Source organism: Mytilus californianus, unplaced genomic scaffold (assembly GCF_021869535.1).
Source record: "Mytilus californianus isolate M0D057914Y unplaced genomic scaffold, xbMytCali1.0.p SCAF_8, whole genome shotgun sequence".
Classification (NCBI taxonomy): Eukaryota; Metazoa; Mollusca; class Bivalvia; order Mytilida; family Mytilidae; genus Mytilus; species Mytilus californianus.
The window spans coordinates 7,636,466-7,660,471 of NW_026262734.1; the positions used below are offsets into that span (position 1 = coordinate 7,636,466).

At 34.6% G+C, this 24,006-nt stretch overlaps 1 protein-coding gene across 1 annotated transcript in view; it reads left to right on the forward strand.

Annotated features, from left to right (window-relative positions):
- Window positions 1-6,492: 6,492 nt before the first annotated feature.
- The window catches only part of LOC127711863 (uncharacterized), a 92,521-nt gene continuing 75,007 nt past the window's right edge, over window positions 6,493-24,006 (forward strand). The window contains exons 1-4 of the mRNA XM_052218027.1: window positions 6,493-6,624; window positions 7,326-7,419; window positions 10,798-10,834; window positions 11,256-11,376. Of these exons, the coding sequence (XP_052073987.1) occupies window positions 6,493-6,624; window positions 7,326-7,419; window positions 10,798-10,834; window positions 11,256-11,376 (384 nt within the window). The remainder of the gene's footprint in view (window positions 6,625-7,325; window positions 7,420-10,797; window positions 10,835-11,255; window positions 11,377-24,006) is intronic.

Below are 24,006 nucleotides of genomic sequence, written 5' to 3' on the forward strand. Positions count from 1 at the left end.
TTGTCATTTATTGACTTTGAAACATTCCCAATAAAATTGAGAATAGAAATGGGGAATATGTCAAAGAGACAACAATGTATTCTATAAATTACAAAATTTACATTAATTTCGTTCACTTTTAAAACTTTTTTCCTTATCTTGTCATGTAGTTGAACCTTACTGTAAGCATCAAAAAGTAAAATCACAATAATACTGAACTCCGAGGAAAATTCAAAAAGGAAAGTCCGTGATCAAATGACAAAATCAAAAGCTCAAACAAATCAAACGAATGGATAACAACCAACTGTCATATTCCTGACTTGGTACAGGCATTTTCTTATGTAGAAAATGGTGGATTAAACCTGGTTTTATCGCTAGCTAAACCTCTCACTTTTATGACAGTCGCATGAAATTTCATTATATTGACAACGATGTGTGAACAAAACAAACAGCCATAATAGGTAAAAATGTCAAAACAGCAGTCAACATTGTGTTATAATCTTAATCACTATAAAAACAAACAAATATGTAACAAAGAAGCATAAATAGGCATATAGACAAAGCACATTAGCAAAAATGAAAGACAAGAATACAAAAATTTACAATAGCACAATAACACAATGACGGATGTATAAGTACAGAGTCACGTCATATGTATCAAAGAAACATTAAACTTACTATAGAAAAGAGTTAGCATCAAATCTACAGCCATGTTTTTTCATAGCTGAAAAGCAATAATGTATACATTATCATAAATTGATACACAAAAACAAATTGACAAAGCTAAAAGATCTATTTTACACTTTATATCTATAATAATGTATACCAATATTTCGGAAATATATCATAGCTTCAGATTTTCATGTTTTGAGACTTCTGATTTTCTGGCGACTATTAGGATTTTGTACGGACTGAATATATATTTCAGCTGTTTCTATTAAATTTTACTTCATTTTGGATCATAACTGTATCCTGTTTTTCGTGGGGCATATAATTTATTTTCATCCTGGTGTATATATAAGTGAGATTTTTTAGTATTTTCATGGAGAGAATAATTCGTTAAAAATACTCACCCCCATTTCCAGTCCGAAGTACAAATTGACGTCTCCTTAACAGACGGAAAAGGGAGTAGACCAATCGTATTGAAAAAAGTACATGGTCACAACAATATTGCTCATCCAAACTACTGGAATTGAGTATGTTTAAAATAATGGCCGAGATTAAAGATCATTGAAGAGCAGTCGAAAAGATTTCACATTAGCATAATTGATCAGCTAACAAAGGCATATAATGCACGTTATGCAAGAAAGTAAATTAAAAGTGTCATACTTTTAAATCGAAAGTACGAATTGCTCAATCTTAAGGGTTTCTTCTGTGATGCTATGTGAAATGTCGTTTGCAGGTTCGTCCTCTAACTCATCCCATTCAACTTGAAATAACGGATATTACAAAAAACAATTGACTTTAGATTTTTTATTCACGCCTTATACGTATTTTCTCACCCGAAATGAAGTAATTCCTTCAAAACCTAAAAAAGAAAACAGGCAAAAAGTATTTTGATTTGTAAATTCTATTTCTATGTCTTCCCAGGAAAAAGGGAAAGGCGGTAAAAAAAACTTCAGTGCATGTATACTAAAAAAGCTAGATTAAAACTGCTTCGATAAATATTGTTGTTATTCAAGTTGCTTAGTCTTCTATTTTACATCTAGGTTTTGCAAAGATTAAGGTTTGAGCGATTCGGATGACGACTAATACAGAAAAGCGCTTCAAATGCACTTTTGTATATGGTAATAATTCTACAAGGTTATTTTACTTTGAAGACAAAAATCCGAACCTGTCCAAAATTTATTAATAGTTTTATCATTTTTCATCAATGGTGGATTTATTGGCTCCGGTGTTGATCCTAATGAAAGATTGGTTTGTTTTGAATGCAAGTTTCTAATGATAATCGAGTTTCCAAGAAACAAATATGAGTACGTCTAGTAAGAAAGTTTCGCTGATTTGTATGGTCGTAATCTGAAACAGCCGGGCCACCGAAAGTGATCAGCACTTCATGGGATTGACAATTTAAAGACAGGAATACAATTAACTAATAAAAAAACACTAACTCGAACACTTTACTTCAAAAAAGCAGAAATCTCGATAAAAATGGAGCATGGACGAAAAGGTCAGGCATGCGCCAAACTAGCGTCTTATGTGACAATTGATTGTGACAAATTCCGACAACAAACACACTCTACAAAAACAAACACACTCTATAAAAGAAGAATCTGCTAGAGGAGTCAACTAGACAATTCATTTATGTACCCTGAATGTATAAGTTCACCAAAATATATTACAGAAGTTTAGTGCCGTGCTAATTGTGGAGGAGTAAGCCGGACAACCAATAATTCATGCAAGCGAAATTTCCCCCAAAAAAAGACAAATGAGGAAAATTAAACGAAAATCAAGGTCAAGATTTTAACCGAACATACCATAAACCCCGCATGCACAAGACAGAAAAAAAATAACAAAGGTAAAATTTGTTTTAATTTGTGGCAAATACAACGGAATCTAAAATCTTGAAAGTAAACATATTTACATTATACAATAATCAATATATTTACCTTTCAAAACATTCCCTGTCAATTAGAAAAAAAAAACTTTAGGCTAGCTTCCTACCACTGATTTCGATTGGCTGTCAGTTTAGTATTTCGACTGTATGCATGGTGATCTCAAATTAATAATTGGTAGTCAACAGTGCTTCCTCACTTTACTTACATGTTGGTAGGAAATAATTTATTCAATACAAGATAAAACTGTATTTTAAAACTCTTTGCTAAGGAAAATTGGACGGAAAATACTGTAGTACAAATTTTGACACAGGGGTTTGGTATTTCATTAACCGAAAGGAAAGCTGTACTTTATTGTTAATAAAAAAACTGGGAGAAATATCGTTTCACCTGTGGGCCCACCTGACCTAAATTTATACAAAATAGTTACCAAAATATTTTATCATTCTAATGATTATATGTTTTGTCTGCTAAGCTTTCTTTGTCGATTTATTCATATATGTATATTTCTTTAATTACATATTGAACTTGTCTTGAAAATTAAACCAAAATAAAATCAATCTTATTTAAATATAAAATGTAACTTACTTCTCAAATTCTTTAAAACAAAATAAGCCACTCACAACTTGGCTCTGATCTTCTTAAGGATATTCAGTTGGTGCATTTATCTTTTTAAAGTTTTTAGATAAAATCTTTGTTGACGTACTGATTAATGTCGAAGGTTCCTTGTTTAGACTGTTACGTTTGACACAATGAACATTGTTTACATTAGCGAATGTAATAATGCAGTATTTTCTGTTCTGTTGAGCTGTAAGTGATTTAAAATGCTGTCTAACCGTGTGCATATTTCATACATATATAAACTTGATAATTTTGAAATTCAGTGAAAAATACACAAACACACATGATGAACAATAGCAGCAAGACAAATTAGGCAATATGCACACTATTAAGGCCATCAGTTTAAACTTAAACTTTGAATTATACCCATTGATTTTGAAAGCCCGTACCCAAAGGGCAAAAGTCATGAATACTCTTTTGCTAACTGTTTTAATTTCGTTATGAACCATAGGGGAGACTGAAGTATATATGTTTTGGCACCTGTATTTCCTCTCTCCGGAAGTATCACTCATACTATAGAGAGGCATTCGTTTGCCTGTGATGGGTGTATGTAATGCAACTATATCCGCTTAGAAATTAAAAAAAAACAATGGCGCGCGAAATGAGAGTGTCAAGCTTTGCGCATATTGGAAAACCTTGCAACGGCTCTTTGTGGGCTTTGTAGATGGTCTGTTGTAATCAGGATGTATACTCTCATCTAACATTTCCTCGTTACTTTCATTGCCAGTCTTTATTCCCCGCACTTAGAGCATCAACAGACTCATATTTCCAATAAGAATCATTGTTAGTCAGAATATACAGGATATATAGTGATATCATATGGAACAAAAGCAGAATCGACCAAATGGTTATATTATTCTAGTACAGACGCCAGAAATAAAATGTGTACTATTCCAGACGCTAGTTTCATTTACCTGAAAAGATGTATGTTTGTTAGAACAGAAGTAACAGTACATATAACAACTTTATATATTCACTAGTTGGATTGACAGTAATTGTTTATCGTATATAATGAATTTGCGAATTATAATATAATTTATTCTGTTTATTTATCCCAAAGTAGAGAACAACTGGAGTGTATAATCTTGAAGTTAAAATGTTTTATGAATTTATTTCAATCTTTTCATCATCAATATCTTCGTTTGTTGAAACCTCTCATATTTTCAACAACGTATTGTTTTATAAAGGGACGTAACACAATTACTAACCGAGTATCATGTGTATTGAAATTTGACCCGCCGACATGTACTAACCCTATATGAAATAAACACAGTATCTACACAGTAGCTTTTAACCAGTCATGTTCCTAGAAATGTATAGGAGGTAAGATAAAAGGAAATATGTTGTTAACATAGTTACCAAACGTTGAAATATTTAGTGAAATGACACCATCTACTAGTTATATAGCAAGACACGAGGTTAAAGGGTTACGACAACGTCAGTTTATTTAATTTCTTGATGTAGAATTTGGTGAATAAATGTCAAGTATTTTCAGTGAACTTAAAGTGGATGTTGATTTGTTTTAATGCCATCTATAACAAGACTTGTCACATCTTCGACCATCTTCGCTAGCCAAGGGTTACGATCCACTTCCCTCCTCTCCACCCTTGGCGGATTGAGATTAAATTTCGGAGACACAAGGTAATGATTTTCATTGGTTGCAGTCGAAACTCGCTGCATCCAATCAAAAAGCGCCTATAACATGATCACGTGTAAATGTAGAAAGTGTATGTAAACAATTGCCACGTGCTTATTGTGCAACAAATCTTTATATCCCTAATCACGACTATATTTAGTGACAATTTGAAAGATTTTAATCAACTAATAGAAGTTCCTGTGTATGTTTCTTGCACAAATGCATGAATGTCAACGTATATTTTCGTTTCCTGCTTTACCAAGTGTGTAAAATCTAGACGCTACCGTGTGTTCACCTCCAAATTGAAGAGTTCAAGTGCTACTATTGGTCAAGAATAATGTATTCGGAATGGGCGTGACTTTAATCTACCGATAGATGGCGCAAAATTGTTATCAAAAATGTTGGCTTAATCTGCCAAGGGTGGAGAGGAGGGAAGTGGATCGTAACCCTTGGCTAGCGAAGATGAGGATTGACCTATTAAAATAAAAGTTAAAACTGTCGGTCTAGCAATAATGTGCTAACTGGACAATAGAGAAACACTAACTCGGATTGGTAAAGGTTTAGGAAATGGTATTTTTTGTTTCTTCTAATAATTGCAGAATAAAACACCAGCTTACTATAATACTATTCTTAAAGTGTACAAAGCAATATGGCAGGCAATATGAATACAAGAGTAACAGAAGGGGCGTATGACATTTGCGCCGACTTTAAAACATTTTCATTCTTTCATTTGCGCCGATTTTATATTTGCTCCTAATTGCATTTACAGTTTAACACAGGTGATTAAATATTTGTACATGTACTATACCTTGTATGTATATTGGTAAAATCTGGTTATAAACGTTGTTACTTATGTTTAAGTTAAGAAAATCCAGGCCGTTAGTATAATACGTATGTTAAAATGCAAACTCTAGAAATGCCCGCATCAGTGCGTTGGCCAGAGAAAGAAAAGATGGACTTGTAAATAGATTTTTAATTCGTCATTTTAGTATAAACAGAGTAAAAACAGAGTGCTTTTATCTTAGGTTTTTACTTCTTGATTTTAAATTATGTGAACATAGTGCTTTTAAATTGACTTATCCTGCTCAAAATCCTACTACCACCTCCCCGTGGTGAGCAGAGGATAACAGTTATATACATGTTATGATTGACAATTAATAACATTTGTACAACTGGCGAACGGAAGATGTCTATAATGATAAATGAAAAATAACATTCACCTGTAATTTACCTGTAAAAAAAAAATCGGCACAAATGAAATGCAGATCGGCGCAAATGTAAAACGCCGAACAGAAGCTAAGGTAGAAAATATCAGCGATTTATATTTATAAATAATATCTTCTACATTGAAATTCTTTATAGGTAAATAACTTCAGTCTCTCCTGGTAGTGTTTACTTTTCTAACATTTATCTCAATCTATTTTAAGTCAAGCTACTAGATTTTTTGTTCGATATCTAAACCAGAAATTTTAAACTTATTGTTATAGAAGCATTCTTTAAAACAAATCTTAGTGTCAATTCTGATATGACAAATCAATATCGGCCTCGCCAGTTTTATCTTTACTACTTCTCCAAACCTAAATGTAATCTTTGAAGTAAAAATAACCTTCTAAGCTTACAAAAAGATTGGTTTGAAAATCTTGGATGTTTTGTCCGTAATATAATTTTTAGAAAAGATGTCATATTAGCTATTTTTCAGAAATAATGTTGTTTCTCATACTGTTATTTTTGAGTCCCACAGAGGGTTTCAATTATGAGACAGGATACGAGCATCATTATACTTATTCGTCAACATCAGATACACTTGGGATGCACAATGTCACAACTGTACTAAAGGTATGTCTTAACAAATGTTGATTCGGTTTATTGAATGTATTTTTATGTAAGCCAGAAAATATTTTTTAAAAAACTAATATACTGGTGATTTCTTCAAATCAATTTTGCCTTCTTAATTATGTATTGTATCATATTTCTTTTTTTTTTCTATTAACATTTCACTATAATGAGCAAATGTGTATAACGAAAAGTAATTTATGTCTAAAAATGTCTTTTCTTGGGTTTTTTTATGTTACGGTTAAATTATTTTTACAAATACAGAAGTTATTTTTATTTAATATTAAAAAAAAATCTAAAAAGGCTTTGCTTTTGTAAGGGGATATGAATCAGGAAATCTAGTTTTATAACTTTTTATTTCATCATTTAAAACAAAATCTGAAAGCATTATAACTGTATTCTTATTATTTATTTTACTCGGTGGTCACGTCATAGAGTGCTCCCCCGACTGTTGGAGGTCATGGGTTCGATCCCTATAGATCTAGCTTTTAGTCGGAAATTACTGCTTCTTCGCAAAACACGCGGAATTTAAGAGTATGAGCAAAGACTGGTCAGCTCGGAGTTAGAATAATGTCAATGAGAACGAGATTATATATATGCAACAGAATAAGGTTTTATATGCTTATGCAATGTTATATATATTGGTAAAGATTTTTAATGGTCTTCATGTTCATGCATATATATAAAGCTTTTGTATTTTTCAGTTCAGAATACGGAAGATCAACGAAACAGACACTGGTATAAAATTCCACCAGTTGTCAGTAGACAGCTTTGTTCAACATGCACAGAATGGTGAATGTAAGAATTGTTCTTTTTTGTTATTTTTCATAATTTACTTGGTCGTGGTATTATCTATACATTTTTGTGACAGTTGCTCATACAATATGCAAAAGTACAACATAAGCTTTGATTAAATCTTACAGCGGTTACAAAAGATCAGCATTCGAAACTTTAATGACAAAAATGACAAAGGCATTAAGATAAACAAAAAATAAGCCTCTGACTAGGTTTCTGACTTTAATTTCGACAAACCCATGAACAATTTTAAGATGCGGAATCAACATAGGTGTTGATATCTAAAATATCTACTTCTTAAACTGTAACCAGTTGAATAACAAAAAGGTACATAAAAGAAAAACACTTAAAATCAACCGATATGATAGATAACAGACGTACAAGTGCCGGAAATGCATTGATAAAGAATACAATATCAAGTATTTGGCCTGCTGATATCGTTCTATGCTATTACCTGACTTCAATAAATGAAAATTGAAAGAAGAAAAAACAACAGGAGCCCACATTACATGTACGACTTAGGCATTTGGTTGGATACGTTTCTATAAACCTACATCTAAGCAAGGGTAAAAAAAGTCGGAGAATATCGCGTTAAACTTTAGCTTCCTTTCAAGGTCATTTCGATGTTGTATGTTCCCAATTTGTTATATGAGACAATATCTGAAAATGTCTAACTTCCTTGTTCCATTGTTCCTAGGCAATTATTTTTTAATCCAATTATCTTTTTTGGAAAATTTTGAGTTTCAGTATTAACTAGAGTATATAATGCACCAACTAATGACCATTTAACACTCCTCCCTATATTTCTTTCAATAGAATTTTATAATTTAAATGTTCCATCCCCGAAAAATCGTGTTGTCCACTGTCGTTTTTTCTGACAATCAAATCATTCAAAGAATATCCAAAATCAAGTAACTATGTTAACCGGATTTGTAAAATATAAGCAACACGACGGGTGCCACATGTGGAGCAGGATCTGCTTACCCTTCCGGAGCACCTGAGATCACCCCTAGTTTTTGGTGGGGTTCGTGTTGCTTAGTCTTTGGTTTTCTATGTTGTGTCATCTGTACTATTACTTGTCTGTTTGTCTTTTTATTTTTGGCCATGGCGTTGTCAGTTTATTTTCGATCTATGAGTTTGACTGTCCCTCTGGTATCTTTCGTCCCTCTTTTCCAAATGTCACAAATATGATAGTTTATATAAGAAAGTTATCCCCTATTGATCTGGCTTTGTTATAACTGAATAAAATCTATTTTAAAACTTTGTCCCAAGGGATCATTTCCTTACTGTTACCACTGGTTTTGTTTACCTGTGGAAACGTTTGAAAGACCAACATTTATTTTCCTGTAATGCAATGAGAATAACATCATTTCCAGAATGTATGATTACACATATGCATGTATAGTTTGAATGGAGACCAGTTTGAAAAATCCGAGCTCACCCAAGATAAGAATTTAGAGAACACTACGTTTCAAACAATTCAAATGAAAGGCCAAAAAGTACTGTGTACTTCCTTTCTGATACGTTCCGTCATGTTACCTGACCAAAAGTAACAGCATAGCAATAATCATTCCAATGTAACATCGTTTGTAACGTTCATTTTGATTGGATAACGTCACAAATTTTTCTGACATCAATTCACAATTGATGATATGAAATGTTCGCTCAAGCGCAGACGACGTATTACAAATTTTTAATGTATGATTTGACGTTGTTTTCTGTCGGTTTCATTAGAATTGTGATAACAATATTGTATTTTTAGCTCCGACGGCATCATTTGGTGATTTGATGGTCGCAAATACCCGTTTACTGGCTCCGCTTACGCGTCGCCAGTAAACTTAATTTGCGACCATCAAATCACCAATTGATGCCGTCGGAGCTTAAAATACAATACAGTTATCTCCTAAGTAACATGAAGGATGTTAAAGATAATTTACTGATGAAACAAAGGGTTAACCCACTATATTCCATACATTTCATTTAATATAAATTATTATCATCATATTAAATAAATCTCAACATAATATACTATCTGTTGAATGAAAAGACAGGTTTTTGAATTTTGATAACAGCATAGAACATTGTGCCATTCTAGTAGAGTAGATGGTAACAGAAAGGAATTTGTATTTGAATTTTTCATTACCTCGGCAGATTTTTCATCTTGCAAATGAAAGGTTCAAAAGAAAAATGACATTGTTTGCTGTTATCTTCTAATTATGACCAATTTGTAATGATGTATTTTTCTAAAACTATAAAAAGGAAGACATTGTTTTGAAAAATAATTCCTGTCTGTTACCAACTCTGTCCTGTTACTCAAAATTCTTTCATGTTACCTACAAATCGGACTATATTTTAGTATATTTCGTAACCTATTGTATTGTAAATGCTAAAATAAATAATTGGCATTTGATAAAATATTGCAAGTTATACTAGTAAACCAAAAATAGTATCTTCAACTTATTCCTTATTCCCATCAGAAACTTTTTTTAATTGATTCACTTTGGTAACAGGAAAGAACTAGAACTTTAAGTACTATTTTTCACATTGCCTTATAGTTACCACATTTAAAATGTTTTGAATTACAGACAACAGTTCCTGGATCCTCAATGTTTGTTCTTTGTTTTGTGCTATTAAAGTACAGGTTCTAAAGACATTTATTTTTGGCTTTTCCTATTACCAAAAATTAGACATTTTCAGATACTGTCTCATATATGCATTTGTAGAAATCCTTTTTTTTTTTCTTCATACTTCATTCTTCATCAATTGGAATTATGGTTTTGTCAAAAAAATTTATATAGCAATACAGTGTTACTTATTCAATCTTTTTTTACGTGTCTTGTAAAATTTTCCTTTCTTCGTGGAAAAGAAACAATAATTTGCTTCAACAAAAGAGGGCCGAAAGATACCAGAGGGACAGTCAAACTCATAGATCGAAAACAAACTGACAACGCCATGGCCAAAAATAAAAAGACAAACAGACAAATAATAGTACAGATGACACAACATAGAAAACCAAAGACTAAGCAACACGAACCCCACCAAGAACTGGGGGTGATCTCAGGTGCTCCAGAAGGGTAAGCAGATCTAGGACTGCTCCACATGTGGCACCCGTCGTGTTGCTTATGTTATTACAAATCCGGTAAATAGTCTAATTTGGTAAGTCACATTCGTGAAAAGGGAGGGTATTGTAGTTACGACATAAGGAACATATCCGATATCATCTGTGCAACGGTTATTCCATAACGGTCAACCAACTCGTGATGGCGTCCGTAAAATTTACGAAGGGATGATTTCAACTTCACCATTTGGAACTCTTGGTTTAATAGCTTCCTTGTGTGAATAGGAATGAATATATTAAGTATACCGCTATTTATATTGCAGATGCTGACAATCCTTTCAAATGGGATCTTACTAAGAGGTATACTAGTATTCTTACATATATGAACAATAATGTGGTCTCTCGTTTAATTATGTATATGTTTTATGCTTTTTTTTTGTCGTTTATTTTTTTCTTCTTTGTCGCGTTCTTTTCCTTTCAGAAAGGGTGAATTATATTTCAGTTTCGATTTCTAAAAGTATGACTAAATTTTGTTCGACAATTTAATTTCTTCAACCATCAAATTGTTTCCTGGTTTTATACTTTAGAAACAGTCCTACATTTGTTTATTTATTGATAAATGTTTATTCTTATAAAATCGTACAAATTGATTTGCTTATAAAAAAGTCTTAAATTCTTATTTTCTTATAAAATTGTAGAAACTTATTTGCGTATAAAATCTTAGATGTATCTATTGATAAATTTATACTAAGTATATTCGTACGATTTCTTATATTTTCAGTTTTTTATTTGAAATGGAACCGGATGGTTTGGTCCATTTCATTCATTATCACCAGGAAGATAGGGCGGAAATGGTCACTTTGAAGAAAGCTTTGGTTGGAACAATGTCGGCTAAATTCCAAGTTAAAGAGGTATACATATAAAGAATTATAAGCCTAATATAACATCTCAAAAGCTTTTTAATACAATATGCAGTGAATGTTATGTGCGAATCCTGAAATGTCATTTTCACCGTATCCGTGATGAATTTCTGATGTAGAATGATAAATAAACAGACGACAAATTCATGATTTTTTAATAAAATAACAGATAATATATGATGTGTACTGTTTTTCGATATAGGTATGAGATGCGGACGGGTTTTCACCGCATCTACAGCCATCCAGGTGCAAAATTGATACACAAATAGATAGATATTAAGAATAGTTCACGAACAGAGCGTGCAAGAGATTTCAAAGTAGAGTTTAGTTTCATTTGTAGAAAAATGTACCTTTTAACATAATTATTAATGCTGTATAACTTAAAACAGGTTTTGTTATTCAGCTTCTTGATATTGAATCAAATTCCACTATGCTGTTTTCGTTATGCGATCCATATTTACTGTCGAATAATGATACTAGACTTTCATTTTCACTGTAGGGCGATTCATTTCTATTGTACATGAGATGCATTTTCTCAGAAGGAAATTAATTATTTTTCATTATATAAAGTCTTAATTCAGCCGACTCTCTAACAAAATTTATGAAGTCAGAAGGATTGATTATATATGCATATTTAGTGAGTGAAACTCTGAGGTAATATATCAATAAATTCCTTAAAAATGGCATTTATTGCTAATATAGTCAATTCTATTTTCTCTAATAATTTGTCCAGATCCACATCTATATGTAGGATAAAATTTATCCTTTCCTATGACACGCCATCATTTAATACATATATCTTGGAAAGTTAAGCCAATCCACGTCACCGAAAAAGCAACGTTTTTGTTTCGGTCTAAATCTACATCGCATACTAATAAATTAAACGTTATTAGAGCTATTTTCCTAATGCTTGTAGTTTAAAGGTGTTGTTGGCTTGCTTGCTTTGTTTGTATAAATGTTTGCTTAAGCATTATAATTAAGATTGAGCAAACATTTAAACAAACAAACAAAGCAAGCAAACAAGCCAACCAAACCTTTAAATTACAAGCGTTAGGAAAATAGTTCTAATGGATGCATTTTAGATAACAAAGAGCATTCACAAAACGATCTTCATTTCACAATTAAATGAGTGGAAACGTTTTCATCTTGTACAAACAAATGACGCTTTGATGGATTTTGATGACTGGATAATTGATATTTATCGTGCAATTGTGTATACATCTAATACAGTAAAGAAAGTTCGAGCAACAGTCGAGTCACCTTAATTTATGTTTGAATTTCTTATAAGTTGGTGTTACAAATAAGCAAATACGCAGTTGTAAGAATACAAGGAAATATTGACAACAGTCATTTATTGTTACATGTTTAAATGGTTCTATACTACGTGGTATAACCGCCGTACAGTTGATTCCGGACGTTAATCGCTACATCGCGAAGCGATGTTGGTAGATAAAATTGAGAATGGAAATGGGGAATGTGTCAAAGAGACAACAACCCGACCATAGAACAGACAACAGCAGAAGGTCACCAACAGGTCTTCAATGCAGCGAGAAATTCCCGCACCCGGAGGCCCCTAAACAAATATATATACTAGTTCAGTGATAATGAACGCCATACTAAACTCCAAATTGTACAGAAGAAACTAAAATTAAAAATAATACAAGACTAACAAAGGCTAGATGCTCCTGACTTGGGACAGGCGCAAAAATGCAGCGGGGTTAAACATGTTTATGAGATCTCAACCCTCCCCCTATACCTCTAGCCAATGTAGAAAAGTAAACGCATAACAATAGACTGTTCTTATATTTTCACTAAAGACTAATTGACGTAATGTTCAGTTAAAGGGAAACTTCGCAAAAAAATAAAAAATTGATATTATGTCCATTCTGTATAAAAAAGCACAAATTCATAAATATTAAAGTTTTATTCTGCTAGATAAGAGATCACCATCGATTTTAAATTTAGAGTATCAATTCTCTGCGTGCGGCCATTTTGACATCTTCTCGGTTTAGAAACCCCGATATATCTATAAACCACAAAGGACCAAAACCAGCAGTAACCTAACGTAGTCGCATTTATCCGACTAACTAACTTGATACGGAAAATGTAATTATTTTTTTAAATAACTATGGTCTGTCGTTTTAAAACTGTTTTTTCTTTACGAAGTTTTTGAAACAAGAAATTATATGGGAATTAGTTAAAAAGTCAAAGTTCAAAGTCATAAATAAGTGTTCCGTGTAAAATCGTTTTCGAAAATCTAATTTGTTCATAATTCTTTTATGTAATAAACTTATTTAAATAAATTCGGACCTTCTTTTATCTGATCACCAGCATGGCTAAAGGAATTATTCCCTGAGGTATTGTGAGGTGACACGTCCAGGTATTCAAGCGATTTCCTGTCGGGTTTAAAAACTCTTATTACACAATTACATAAAGCATGTTCATGCATCGCTTCACTTCTGAGGGTATTGATTAGTGTACACGGCCGATAACTTGTAACTTTCCATTTTAAAACTATCAGGTGTAATAACTAGACTCAAGCTGGCAGCCACTTTTAGCAGCCAATCAAGATAGCAGCCACTTTTTTCCAGCAGCCAATTTTGATGATATGTCTAAAAACCAAAAAACTGTATAAGACTCAAACGTTCCAAATATCTCAAAATCTTAGTTAAATGTAATTCAACAGCGGAATTTAACAATTTCACGGCTTGTAGTCATTCTCAAAGGATTTCAGTCCGTTCTAAATACCAATAATGATAGCAGTCACTTTTTTTGTTGGCAGTTGTAAGGAATCGTATTATATATAATTCAAACCAATTTGGAATGAATAAACAAGATGCAATGCACGATAGAAAAGTTACATACATGCTTTCCATAAACTCGGCATCCTCAAATATCAAGTATTTTCGCTGAAATCATTTTTAATATTTATTTTTGTACATATGAAATGAAAACATTTTGATATACTTGTAATGGTTATCTATATTTTAATGTGAACAAGTATTTTCACAAAACTCCTGCGTGGACTATTTTGTACGGCATGCATCATTACCAACTCATTGAATTAAAACTGAAACTTTCCTTGTCAAATGTGCCAGTACAAATAATTGACATATAACTAAAACTGTGGTTAAACGGGCCCGGATCCCAGACAAATATTTAAGCGGGGAATAACCTAGGTCAACACCTTTAAAATGAGCTAGGTCTGGTTCGGAACTTTGCCGTAGGGAGTTGCCGAGGAGTACCGAAAGCCCTGTGGTGGCCAGACGAATTTTTTTCTATAACAACAACTTTGAAAATCTACAAATACCGAATGGGCCTAACTCCCAAAAAAACCTTCCAGTGGGGCCTTCCCTAAGTTATTACCTTTCATTTGAGCCATGTCCGGTAGCGAACTTTGCCGTACGAAGCTGGCGAGGCTTACCGAAAGAGTGTAAGGTGGAGACGTATTTTTCCTATAACAACAACTTTGAAAATCTACAAATACCGAATTGGCCTAACTCCCAAAAAAACCTTCTAGTGGGCCCTTTCCTAAGTTATTACCTTTCATTTGAGCCATGTTCGGTAGCGAACTTTGCCGTACGAAGCTGGCGAGGCTTACCGAAAGAGTGTAAGGTGGAGACGTATTTTTTTCTATAACAACAACTTTGAAAGTCTACAAATACCGAATGGGCCTAACTCCCAAAAAAACCTTCCAGTGGGGCCTTCCCTAAGTTATTACCTTTCATTTGAGCCATGTCCGGTAGCAAACTTTGCCGTACTAAGCTGGCGAGGCTTACCGAAAGAATGAAGGGTGGGCACGTTCTTTTTTTTTCTTAACAGCAACTTTGAACCCTAACAATTCCTGAATGGGTTTAACTCCCCAAGAACATGTCAGTTGAGCTTTTCCCAAGTTATTACCTTTCATTTGAGGCATGTCCGGTGGTATGCTGTCTTTTACTCGATCATTTGGTAGCGATGGAGGTTCTGGTCTGTTATATGGCTAACCAATGATTTTTGGCATTGTACACATTTACGTAAGACACTGTTCACACATTGTCGAATTGCTGGTATCCAGTATGATTGTCTGTCCGACTCCTGCATGTAGATTTCTTAGAGGTGCGTCCCTCATAACAAAATCTGTAAGTTTGTAGTTCTTGGGTATTAAATAGGAAACTTAGCGTTTTCTTAAAGAGATGAATTTTGTATTCTGCTTTTTAATCGTATGATTCCACTTTCATCCAGATATAAACGTTATTGTTGCACAAGCGGTAGTGATTTAATTTTCGGAATCAATGAAATATGTTCTAGCTCTTTCACGAACCTGCCTTGTTGTGTATCTTTGATCCATAAGTTCATAGCTAATGAAATTTCCTATTTTGTTAAAATTCTTTTGAGCTTCCTGTCACCTTGTGAACTTCTAAGTCGATCTGGTCGTTTTTCTGACAATTATTTACGTATTTCAAGACGTATCCAGTCACAGTTATAATTTTATGTAGATTAGAATACCTTGACATATCTATGATCTGTGAAATTCGCTGCGTACAGTATTATCGTCAATTTTGTGTCTCTCTGTTCCTGTTGGATTGGATATATTAGTGCTTATCTCCATATGTCCTGTCCACGTAGGCCATTTACGCTCGTCCGTTATCCACTGGTGTCCATAAATCCATAATGTCGAATCTTCAAATTGCGATGCAGTTATTTTACGTGTTTGAAGGTCAGCTGGGTTCATTTCTGTGGGTTCATATTTACATTCGTGAGTTTCAGTTATATCTTTAATTTCACTTACACGATCGGTACGAGTAGTCCTAACGAATCACAAATAGCGGAAGACTGTCGCAAAAGTACACGTTTTGTCAATTGTGTGTCCTTGTTTAATTGTTTAACGGTTTTTATGAGGTAAGCCAATGTAGAATTTTTTGACTATCGCTCCAAAATACTGCTTTTTAATTCCTAAGTTTTCGATTACATCTTATGGGAGTCGTGTTCCGATCACTGCAGCCATTAATTCTAATTCGGTAACGTTATCAATTTCAAAGGCGCAACACGGTTTTATGCAATAGCAAGTGTCGACACTGTCCCTTTACTCAAGTAAACAGAAGCTCCATATGCTTTTTGATTTTCATAAAAAAATGTGTAGACTAGATTCGATAGTTTCCTCGTCATGGTTTGCAAAATAGTATCTCTGTAATTTAGGTTTCGAAGTTATGTATAAGATGTCATTCTCTACATCGTCCATGGGTTTTCAATTTCTTTCGGTAGTGTCTCGTCCCATGCATATCCTTATCCCCAAATTTCTTGAATAAGTATTTTTATTCTAATAGTGATCGGTACGAGTAGTCCTAACGAATCACAAATAGCGGAAGACTGTCGCAAAAGTACATTTTTTGTCAATTGTGTGTCCTTGTTTAATTGTTTCGTTTCGGCAATACTGAGTGTATCTGATACTGTATTCCAGTGCATACTTAATATTTTCGTCTCCTCGTCTGTGTCTAGTACTTTTCAGATGGGGCAAAATCTCTGAGTTTGTCGCTGTTTGACATCCATGACTGTAAGTTAAAGCCTCCCTTTTTATGTAATTTTCTCGATTCATTGAAGTAGAATCATTTTCATAACAGCCTGGACAATTGCAATACTTATGTTGGTAATGCAACTGAATCATTTTCTTTAAACTGGTTTGTCATCGGCTATCGATAACAGTGATTTTACGCTCACTCAGTCTGTCAGAGGCCTTCAAGTTGGGATAGAAATGGAATAAAAGAGTAAAATACAAACAGGTGCACGAGAGGGAAAAAAATTTAAGTATTCCACATTTAAATCAGCACACAAGATTTAGTCCTCTAGTTATTTGTATAATTTGATTTAGGCGTTTACAACCTTTGGCGACCTACAGTTTAAATGTGTATAACACGTACGATATGACAACTGGGCGTTACAGTCGAACGTTCACCTAATCAGACCCAGTCAATTGATAACCCTGAGCGCGCCAAGAAATAGTCATGTCCACGCTGTTATGAAAATGATTCTATTTAACTGCTGCTTATTCGGAGTACATGCTGGTAAGTTCATTATCAACATATAAGTCTTCTTGTAGAGTTGTGTAGTGACAATAAGAGATATATATAAATACAGCCATTCTAGTCAACAATTAAATAACATATAGTTTCGACTTCCGCCCATGCCGACGTCATTGACGTTCCGACGTAGACAAACAAAAGTACATTAACATATGAACGTAATCCACGACATTCTCCGGGCGCGCAAAAGAAAATAAACACAATTTATAAAAAAATCAATTTTCCTGTAACCAATTAATTGCTTTTAGAAATGAAATAATTCTCAACATTGTCCATGTGTAGTTGCGGTTGAAAATGAAATTAACTTTAAACTGTCAATATTAGATTTCACTAAAATTTAATTGTAACTTTCACAAAATACAAACTTGTGAATTCTTTCATTCGCTCGCACTGATGCTTCTCTTTTTGATAAAGTACGACATGTGTTTTCGTGAGATTTAACGTGATCGTTAGAATCGTTTGTTCGTAGAAAGTCAGTTTTTAGATTCACTTCAATTGGATAGAGTTAAACAATGGGTCGCGTTGTGTGTCCTGTGCTAGTTCTCACTGCGGCAGATCTGACGTGCTAGTTTCATTTTGCTTCTTGGTAACATGTCTTCATGAATATGCACGACATCACCAGTGTTGATTGCTCTTTCGTTGTTTCCTGTAGTCCGATGGAATTCTCGTATGACGTGAGATATTCCCTTTTCCAACGGTTCCAAAAAATTGTCCAGTATGTTACTCTGTAGTTGTGCACGTTTCAAGATATCCGATTTTCCACTGCAAATATTTGCTAGATCTTGATTGTCTTTTTGTGGATACGGGGTTGCAGTTATTTTCCTCCCATATAGCAGGTGTGATGGTGTCAAAGGCTCTTCGTCTGCGATGTTTGAAGAAACATATGTCAGTGGTCGGTCATTGATAATCGCTTCAATTTCTGTGATGATAGTTTGAAGTGTCTCCATAGTGACGTATAACCTACCAAGTGTCCTTCTCAAACACGTTTTTGTCAAACCAATAAGACGCTCCCAAAAGCCTCCATACGAAGGTGCGCGTCGTGGTATGAACTTCCATGTAGTTCCATTTTTTGCAAGCCGCTTGTCCTTCAAAGTTGATGAATTTGTGAATTTCTCTATTGTGTTTGCTGCTGCTAGGTATGTAGACGCATTATCCAGATCATTGTACGAGGAAGAGATTTACGGCTAGTCAATCTTCTAAATGACTGTATAAATGATTCTTCTGTTAGGTCAGGTACTACTTCAAGATGACTGTTACGTGTTGCAGCACTCGTAAACAGGCAGATAAATACTGTCCTCTCATTTAAATGTCTGTCATTAACGTACAGGGGTCCTGCAAAGTCCACTCCAGTGTCTGTTAAAGGCGGAGCTTCTGTCAATCTGATATTCGGCAATGGCGGCGGATAAGTTACTATGTATGGTTTTCCGCTGACTTTTAGGCAAGTTATGCATTTGTGTAGAACCTTCTTCACGTACTGGCGAATGCATGGAATCCAGTATGTTTTTTCACATCTGAGTTACTGTAGCTAATACTCCAGAATGCTTCAATCTTTCATGTACACCCAGAACAACCAATCGAGTAAGTGGGTGGTCTCTAATTAATAAATAAGGGAATCTAGCAGTCTCTGTCAATGGTGCGTTGTGAATCCTTCCCCCGCAACGAATAGTTCCAGTTGTATCAAGAAATAGTCTTAACTGTTTCACGATCGACAATCTTTTGCTGTACTATGACTTAAAGTTTGCAATTTCCTCCGAGTATTGTCTCTGCTGACAGTTCATTATTCATAGTTCCATGGCATGTTGTACATGTTTGTAATTTACTAGTTGTAAGCTGGTTGGATTTTCTCTATGATTTTGGAATTTGGATAGTTTTGAATAAAGTGCTGTACCAAGTACTGTCAATAATAATGTCAATTCCAGCTTCATTTCGACTGTTACTTTCTTCTTTTGTTGTTGGGTCGTCGTTGTTTTCGTGTTCTTCGAAGGATGATTATACGGTACTATCTGTGAGTGTTGACATCCATGTCGGCCATTCTTCCTCATCGGTTAGCAATTCATGTCCGTTAAACCAGAGTGCGTTCTGTAAAAAACTGTTCTGCAGTCAATCCTCGAGTCAGTAAATCTGCTGGATTCTCTTTAGTTGGACAATATCTCCATTCATCCTGTGCAGTCAAATTTCTGATCCCATCAATTCTGTTTTGAACAAATCGTTTTAACTGTCTTGACGTATTCAACCAGTGTAGAACAATTTGACTGTCTGACCAAAATACCTCTTTGTTGATAGGTAGAGTAGTTCTGATGTGGCTATCGAGGCGAGCGCCAATAAATGCGGCCATGAGTTCTAATTGTGGAAGAGTCACCTTCTTTAGTGGTGCTACACGATTCTTCGCCATTACTACTGCTGAATGTCTTCCATTACAAATATATGATAATGCTCAATATGCGTCCATACTTGCATTGACGAAAATATGTAATTCATTGTGGTGCATAATAACTAACCAGCTTGTGAAAAAGTGCCTTTCAATTTCTGCAGTTGTTGTTATCTTTAAATCTTTGACAAGTTTTATACATAGATGTTGTAGTTCTGCCGAGTGTATAGATTTGTCCCAGTCTATTTTCTGTCTCCATAAATCTTGCATTAATGTTTTAGCACTCACAGTTATGGGGCTTAAAAGTACTAACGGATCGTAAATCCTTGATGACTGAACTCAAATCTCCCTCTTTGTGATATTTCCGATTTCCTAGTTCAATTTTACTTCCGGAAAAGAAAGTTTGTCTGTAATTGTATCCCAACGTAGTCCAAGTATTTTCGTTTTGGTGTCTTTGTCAAGTACATTTTCAGATTGTGCAAGTTCTCGTAGATGGCTACTATTTGATGTCCAAGAGCGTAGATCAAACCCAGCTTCTGACATTAACGATCTTGTTTCACAGAAATATGTAAGAGCATTCTTCTCATTTTCAAGGCTTGACAAAACATTATCAACATACAAATCATTCTTCATAGTGGATGCAGTTTCCGTTTTGTATTTATCTAAGTGTTTCAGTAATGCTGCATTTAAGATAAATGGAGAAATGTGGCGCCAAATAATACAGATTTAAACCTGTAAGTAGTCAGCTTGCTTGTTTGATCGTTCGGATCGCTCAACCATAGGAAGCGTGTTACATCTCTGTCACTGTTGTCTAGGCCAACATGTAGAAAGGCTTTCTCAATATCTGTGCTTACTCCAATTTTGTCGGAATCTCATCAGAATTTTGTTAGATCATTAAGTACTGGTGGTATTGGCATTAAACAGTCGTTTAAGCTGGCATGGTATGGCGATTGTCTGCAGCTCCAATCGAATACTATTCTAATGGGTGTGGTAGCTGAGTCTTTTTTAACAGCATGGTGAGGAACGTAATGAGTTTTGACTGGATTTGTGTCTTCATTTACCTTTTCTATGAATCCTCTTTTCTCTTGCTCTTGAATAATACCCCCATATCTATGTAGTATCTATGGTTCTCAAAAAAAGTCTTCTGGTTGTGCTCTCTGTTCTCGATTTAGCGATATAAAAATTTGATGGTAAGTCATGGTGGTCCTGTTTCCATGGCAATTTGGCGTGGTACTGTCCATTTTCAAATCTCAGTGAAGTCTGCTGATATGTATGTAGGTACTTTAAATCTTCATATGTTTCACCTGGATTTATCCCAAGTGGTTCTAGCTTCCAGAAGTTTTCAAAACTTTTCTCCTCCATATGATGACTTGAAATAATATTCAAAAGGACGGGAGACATTGATGAAGTCCTGTTATCCTTAACTGGTCCTGACAATGAATTACCAATTTTCGAGCCTACTGCTGTAGGTCCATCATCTCGTATCACCTTATCCTCCACTATCTTCCGTCACAAAAAACGCAAGTATGTGTCCCTTTTGTCTATTTATGGTCATAATGAGGTTGTTCTCTTGACTTTGCTCTGGCGAAAAAGGTAGCGGTCATGTGATTATTTCCGTAATCTGTAGTCCAGTCTGTATTGCATAATTCAATCAAAGAAATGTTGTCGCTGTCATGTTCTCGTGCGATATTTTTGCGAATTTCAGCTGGGAGTTTTCCAAGTACTACCGGAATTAACAGGGCTCCGTACATCTCTTGCGTCAGACCTAATAATTGTAGTTCCCGGACATATGCTTCAAGTTTTTAAACTGTTGCTTGGCTCTGCATTTCTGAGCGGAAATTATCAAAGTGGGTTTGCTGTACATTAATTTCAGTTTTATTGCTGTGTATAACATTGTCGTTGGTAAGAGATGAATTTGTGGGGTAAGATGACATAACACCGTTTACGTTTGGATCTAAAGACGTTGATGCGACATTTTGAGAAAGTGAATCAGTATGTGATATTTTTCTAATTTTCCGAAGCTTGGACTCGAAATTAAACATATACTCATCAGACTCTTGAATTTCTACCGCTACATCCTCCTCCGACGTCAAATCCAGTATCTTTACATTCAAATCTACTATAGTCCTTTGTTTCTGTTTAATTGCATCCGATTTTACATCGTCTTTGTCTAAGTCCGAATTCTTTTCAATTTCATCAAATTTCTTTAATAACTTTGTAACTTGCCCTCTGTGTCCTGCCCGTACTGCTTTTAACTTTGATTCCAATGTTTCCGACAATCACGGCACCAAAAAGTAGTGGCGATAGGAGATATATAGAAATACAGCCGTTCTAGTCAACTATGTCATAACATATACATGTAGTTTCGACTTCCGCCCACGCCGAAGTCATTGTTCCGACGTAGACAAACAAAAGTACATTAACATAGGAACGTAATTCGCGCTATCTTCACGACAAGTTGTAGCTACTTTTCTCGGATTCATCGATATATTTTAGGAATGTCGCGTTTAAAATGAACGGCGAACACGTCGCTCAAAAAAGTACAATTTTAAATCTGTACATTGTCAAGTCACGTGTTGATTCAGTTGAATCGGACAACCAAAAGAATCGTGTAGCGTCTCGGTCTTCATTGTCAAGTTTGTCTCGTAAAAATGCCTTTTCTATGTCTGTTGTGATTCCATATTTTTCTTATCTAAATCTAAGAATGTTTGATAATTTATTCAAAACAGGTGGTGTTGAAGATAGGCAGTCATTAAGGCTGGGTAAACCTAGATTTCCATGGCAAATGCAGTCATATAAAATTCTAACTCGGGTCGTGTTTGATTCCTTCTTAACAGGATCGTGCGGTATGTAGTGGATTCGTTCATTTTCGCGATCGATTTCTGTAGAGGGTACATTTTCTATGAAGTCTTCCATCTCCTGTTCCTTGATTATCTTTTTGTATAAATGTAACATATCCGGGTCTTTAGCTTACCCAGCTGTAACATTCTTGGTCCTCATTCTTGATTTATATTCATTTGTAGGTAACTCTGGGTGATCTGGTTTCCATGGAAGTTTGGAAGTTTTAAAAGTTATGCTTATTTTTGGTACTCAAGCATAAGTTTTGTACATTTTTTATATTTTCAACAGAATCCATCTCTTAACAGTTCGACTCAATCTCCCCAAATTTCTGTAAAGCGCACTCCTTCGGTTTGTCCGCCACTAAATCATTCATCACCGTAGAGGTCCATTATCTAGTATTAATACCTGTGTTTAGCGGTCCTGACAGCATATAGGCTATTTTGGATTTAACCGCTGTTGGTCCGTCACCTCGGATAATTTCATCTTCTACTAAAGACCAGTAGTAATCTGCTCCAACGAGTAGTGAAATGTTGAACTTTTCATCGTGTGTGACGGTGTGGCCAAGTTGTAATCCTCGTAAATAGGACAAGCTGTTGATATGTACACGTTTCTTCATATACCGGTTGGGCAATTTATGGAACAATTATTACTTCCATTGGAATTCTTTCTTTTCTTTCGGTCTCAATCGATATTGTCGCTTTCTCCAGGTTGCGTACCTAATCTTCTTTCCCGACAAATGCTGAAATTTGATTGCTTACTATACCATTCGGTATGATATGGAGTTTTTCTTAAACTTCTTGAGAAATAAATGAGTTTTGTGTGCCTTCCATGAGAAGAATGTTAGTCACTTTCGTCATGGTATCACTCGGGCGCTTCGGCAGTTTTTGGTAGAATTTCGGTAGGTGCTGTAACGGCAGAATGAATAGCGATGCTCTTTGTATCTGTAGTACTTAGAAAATCTCCATTAGCAGGTTTTGTTAGGCTTTATTAGGCTTTATCTTCATTCGAAGTGGAATTTCTATTTTGTAAATTATTACGGCAAATGCTACTATGATGTGTCTAACTCATCAGCAACTATATTGTGACTTACATTCCGAACCCTTATGATTACCGAAACTGTTAAAGCAAACTCTTTTTTTCCTGGACAATTTTTGTGCGGCCGTTTATATCAGTGATATTTACATTCAATTGGGTAATACGTGGTTTGACAAAACAAACACGGCCTTTTAGTCTTAAATGTACATTTGTCGTTACTATCTTTAGACCATGTTGACCTCCATCTTGTATTTGTAGTTTATGTTTCCAACGATCGATGCGGTTGAGATAATGTCGGTTTCAATATGA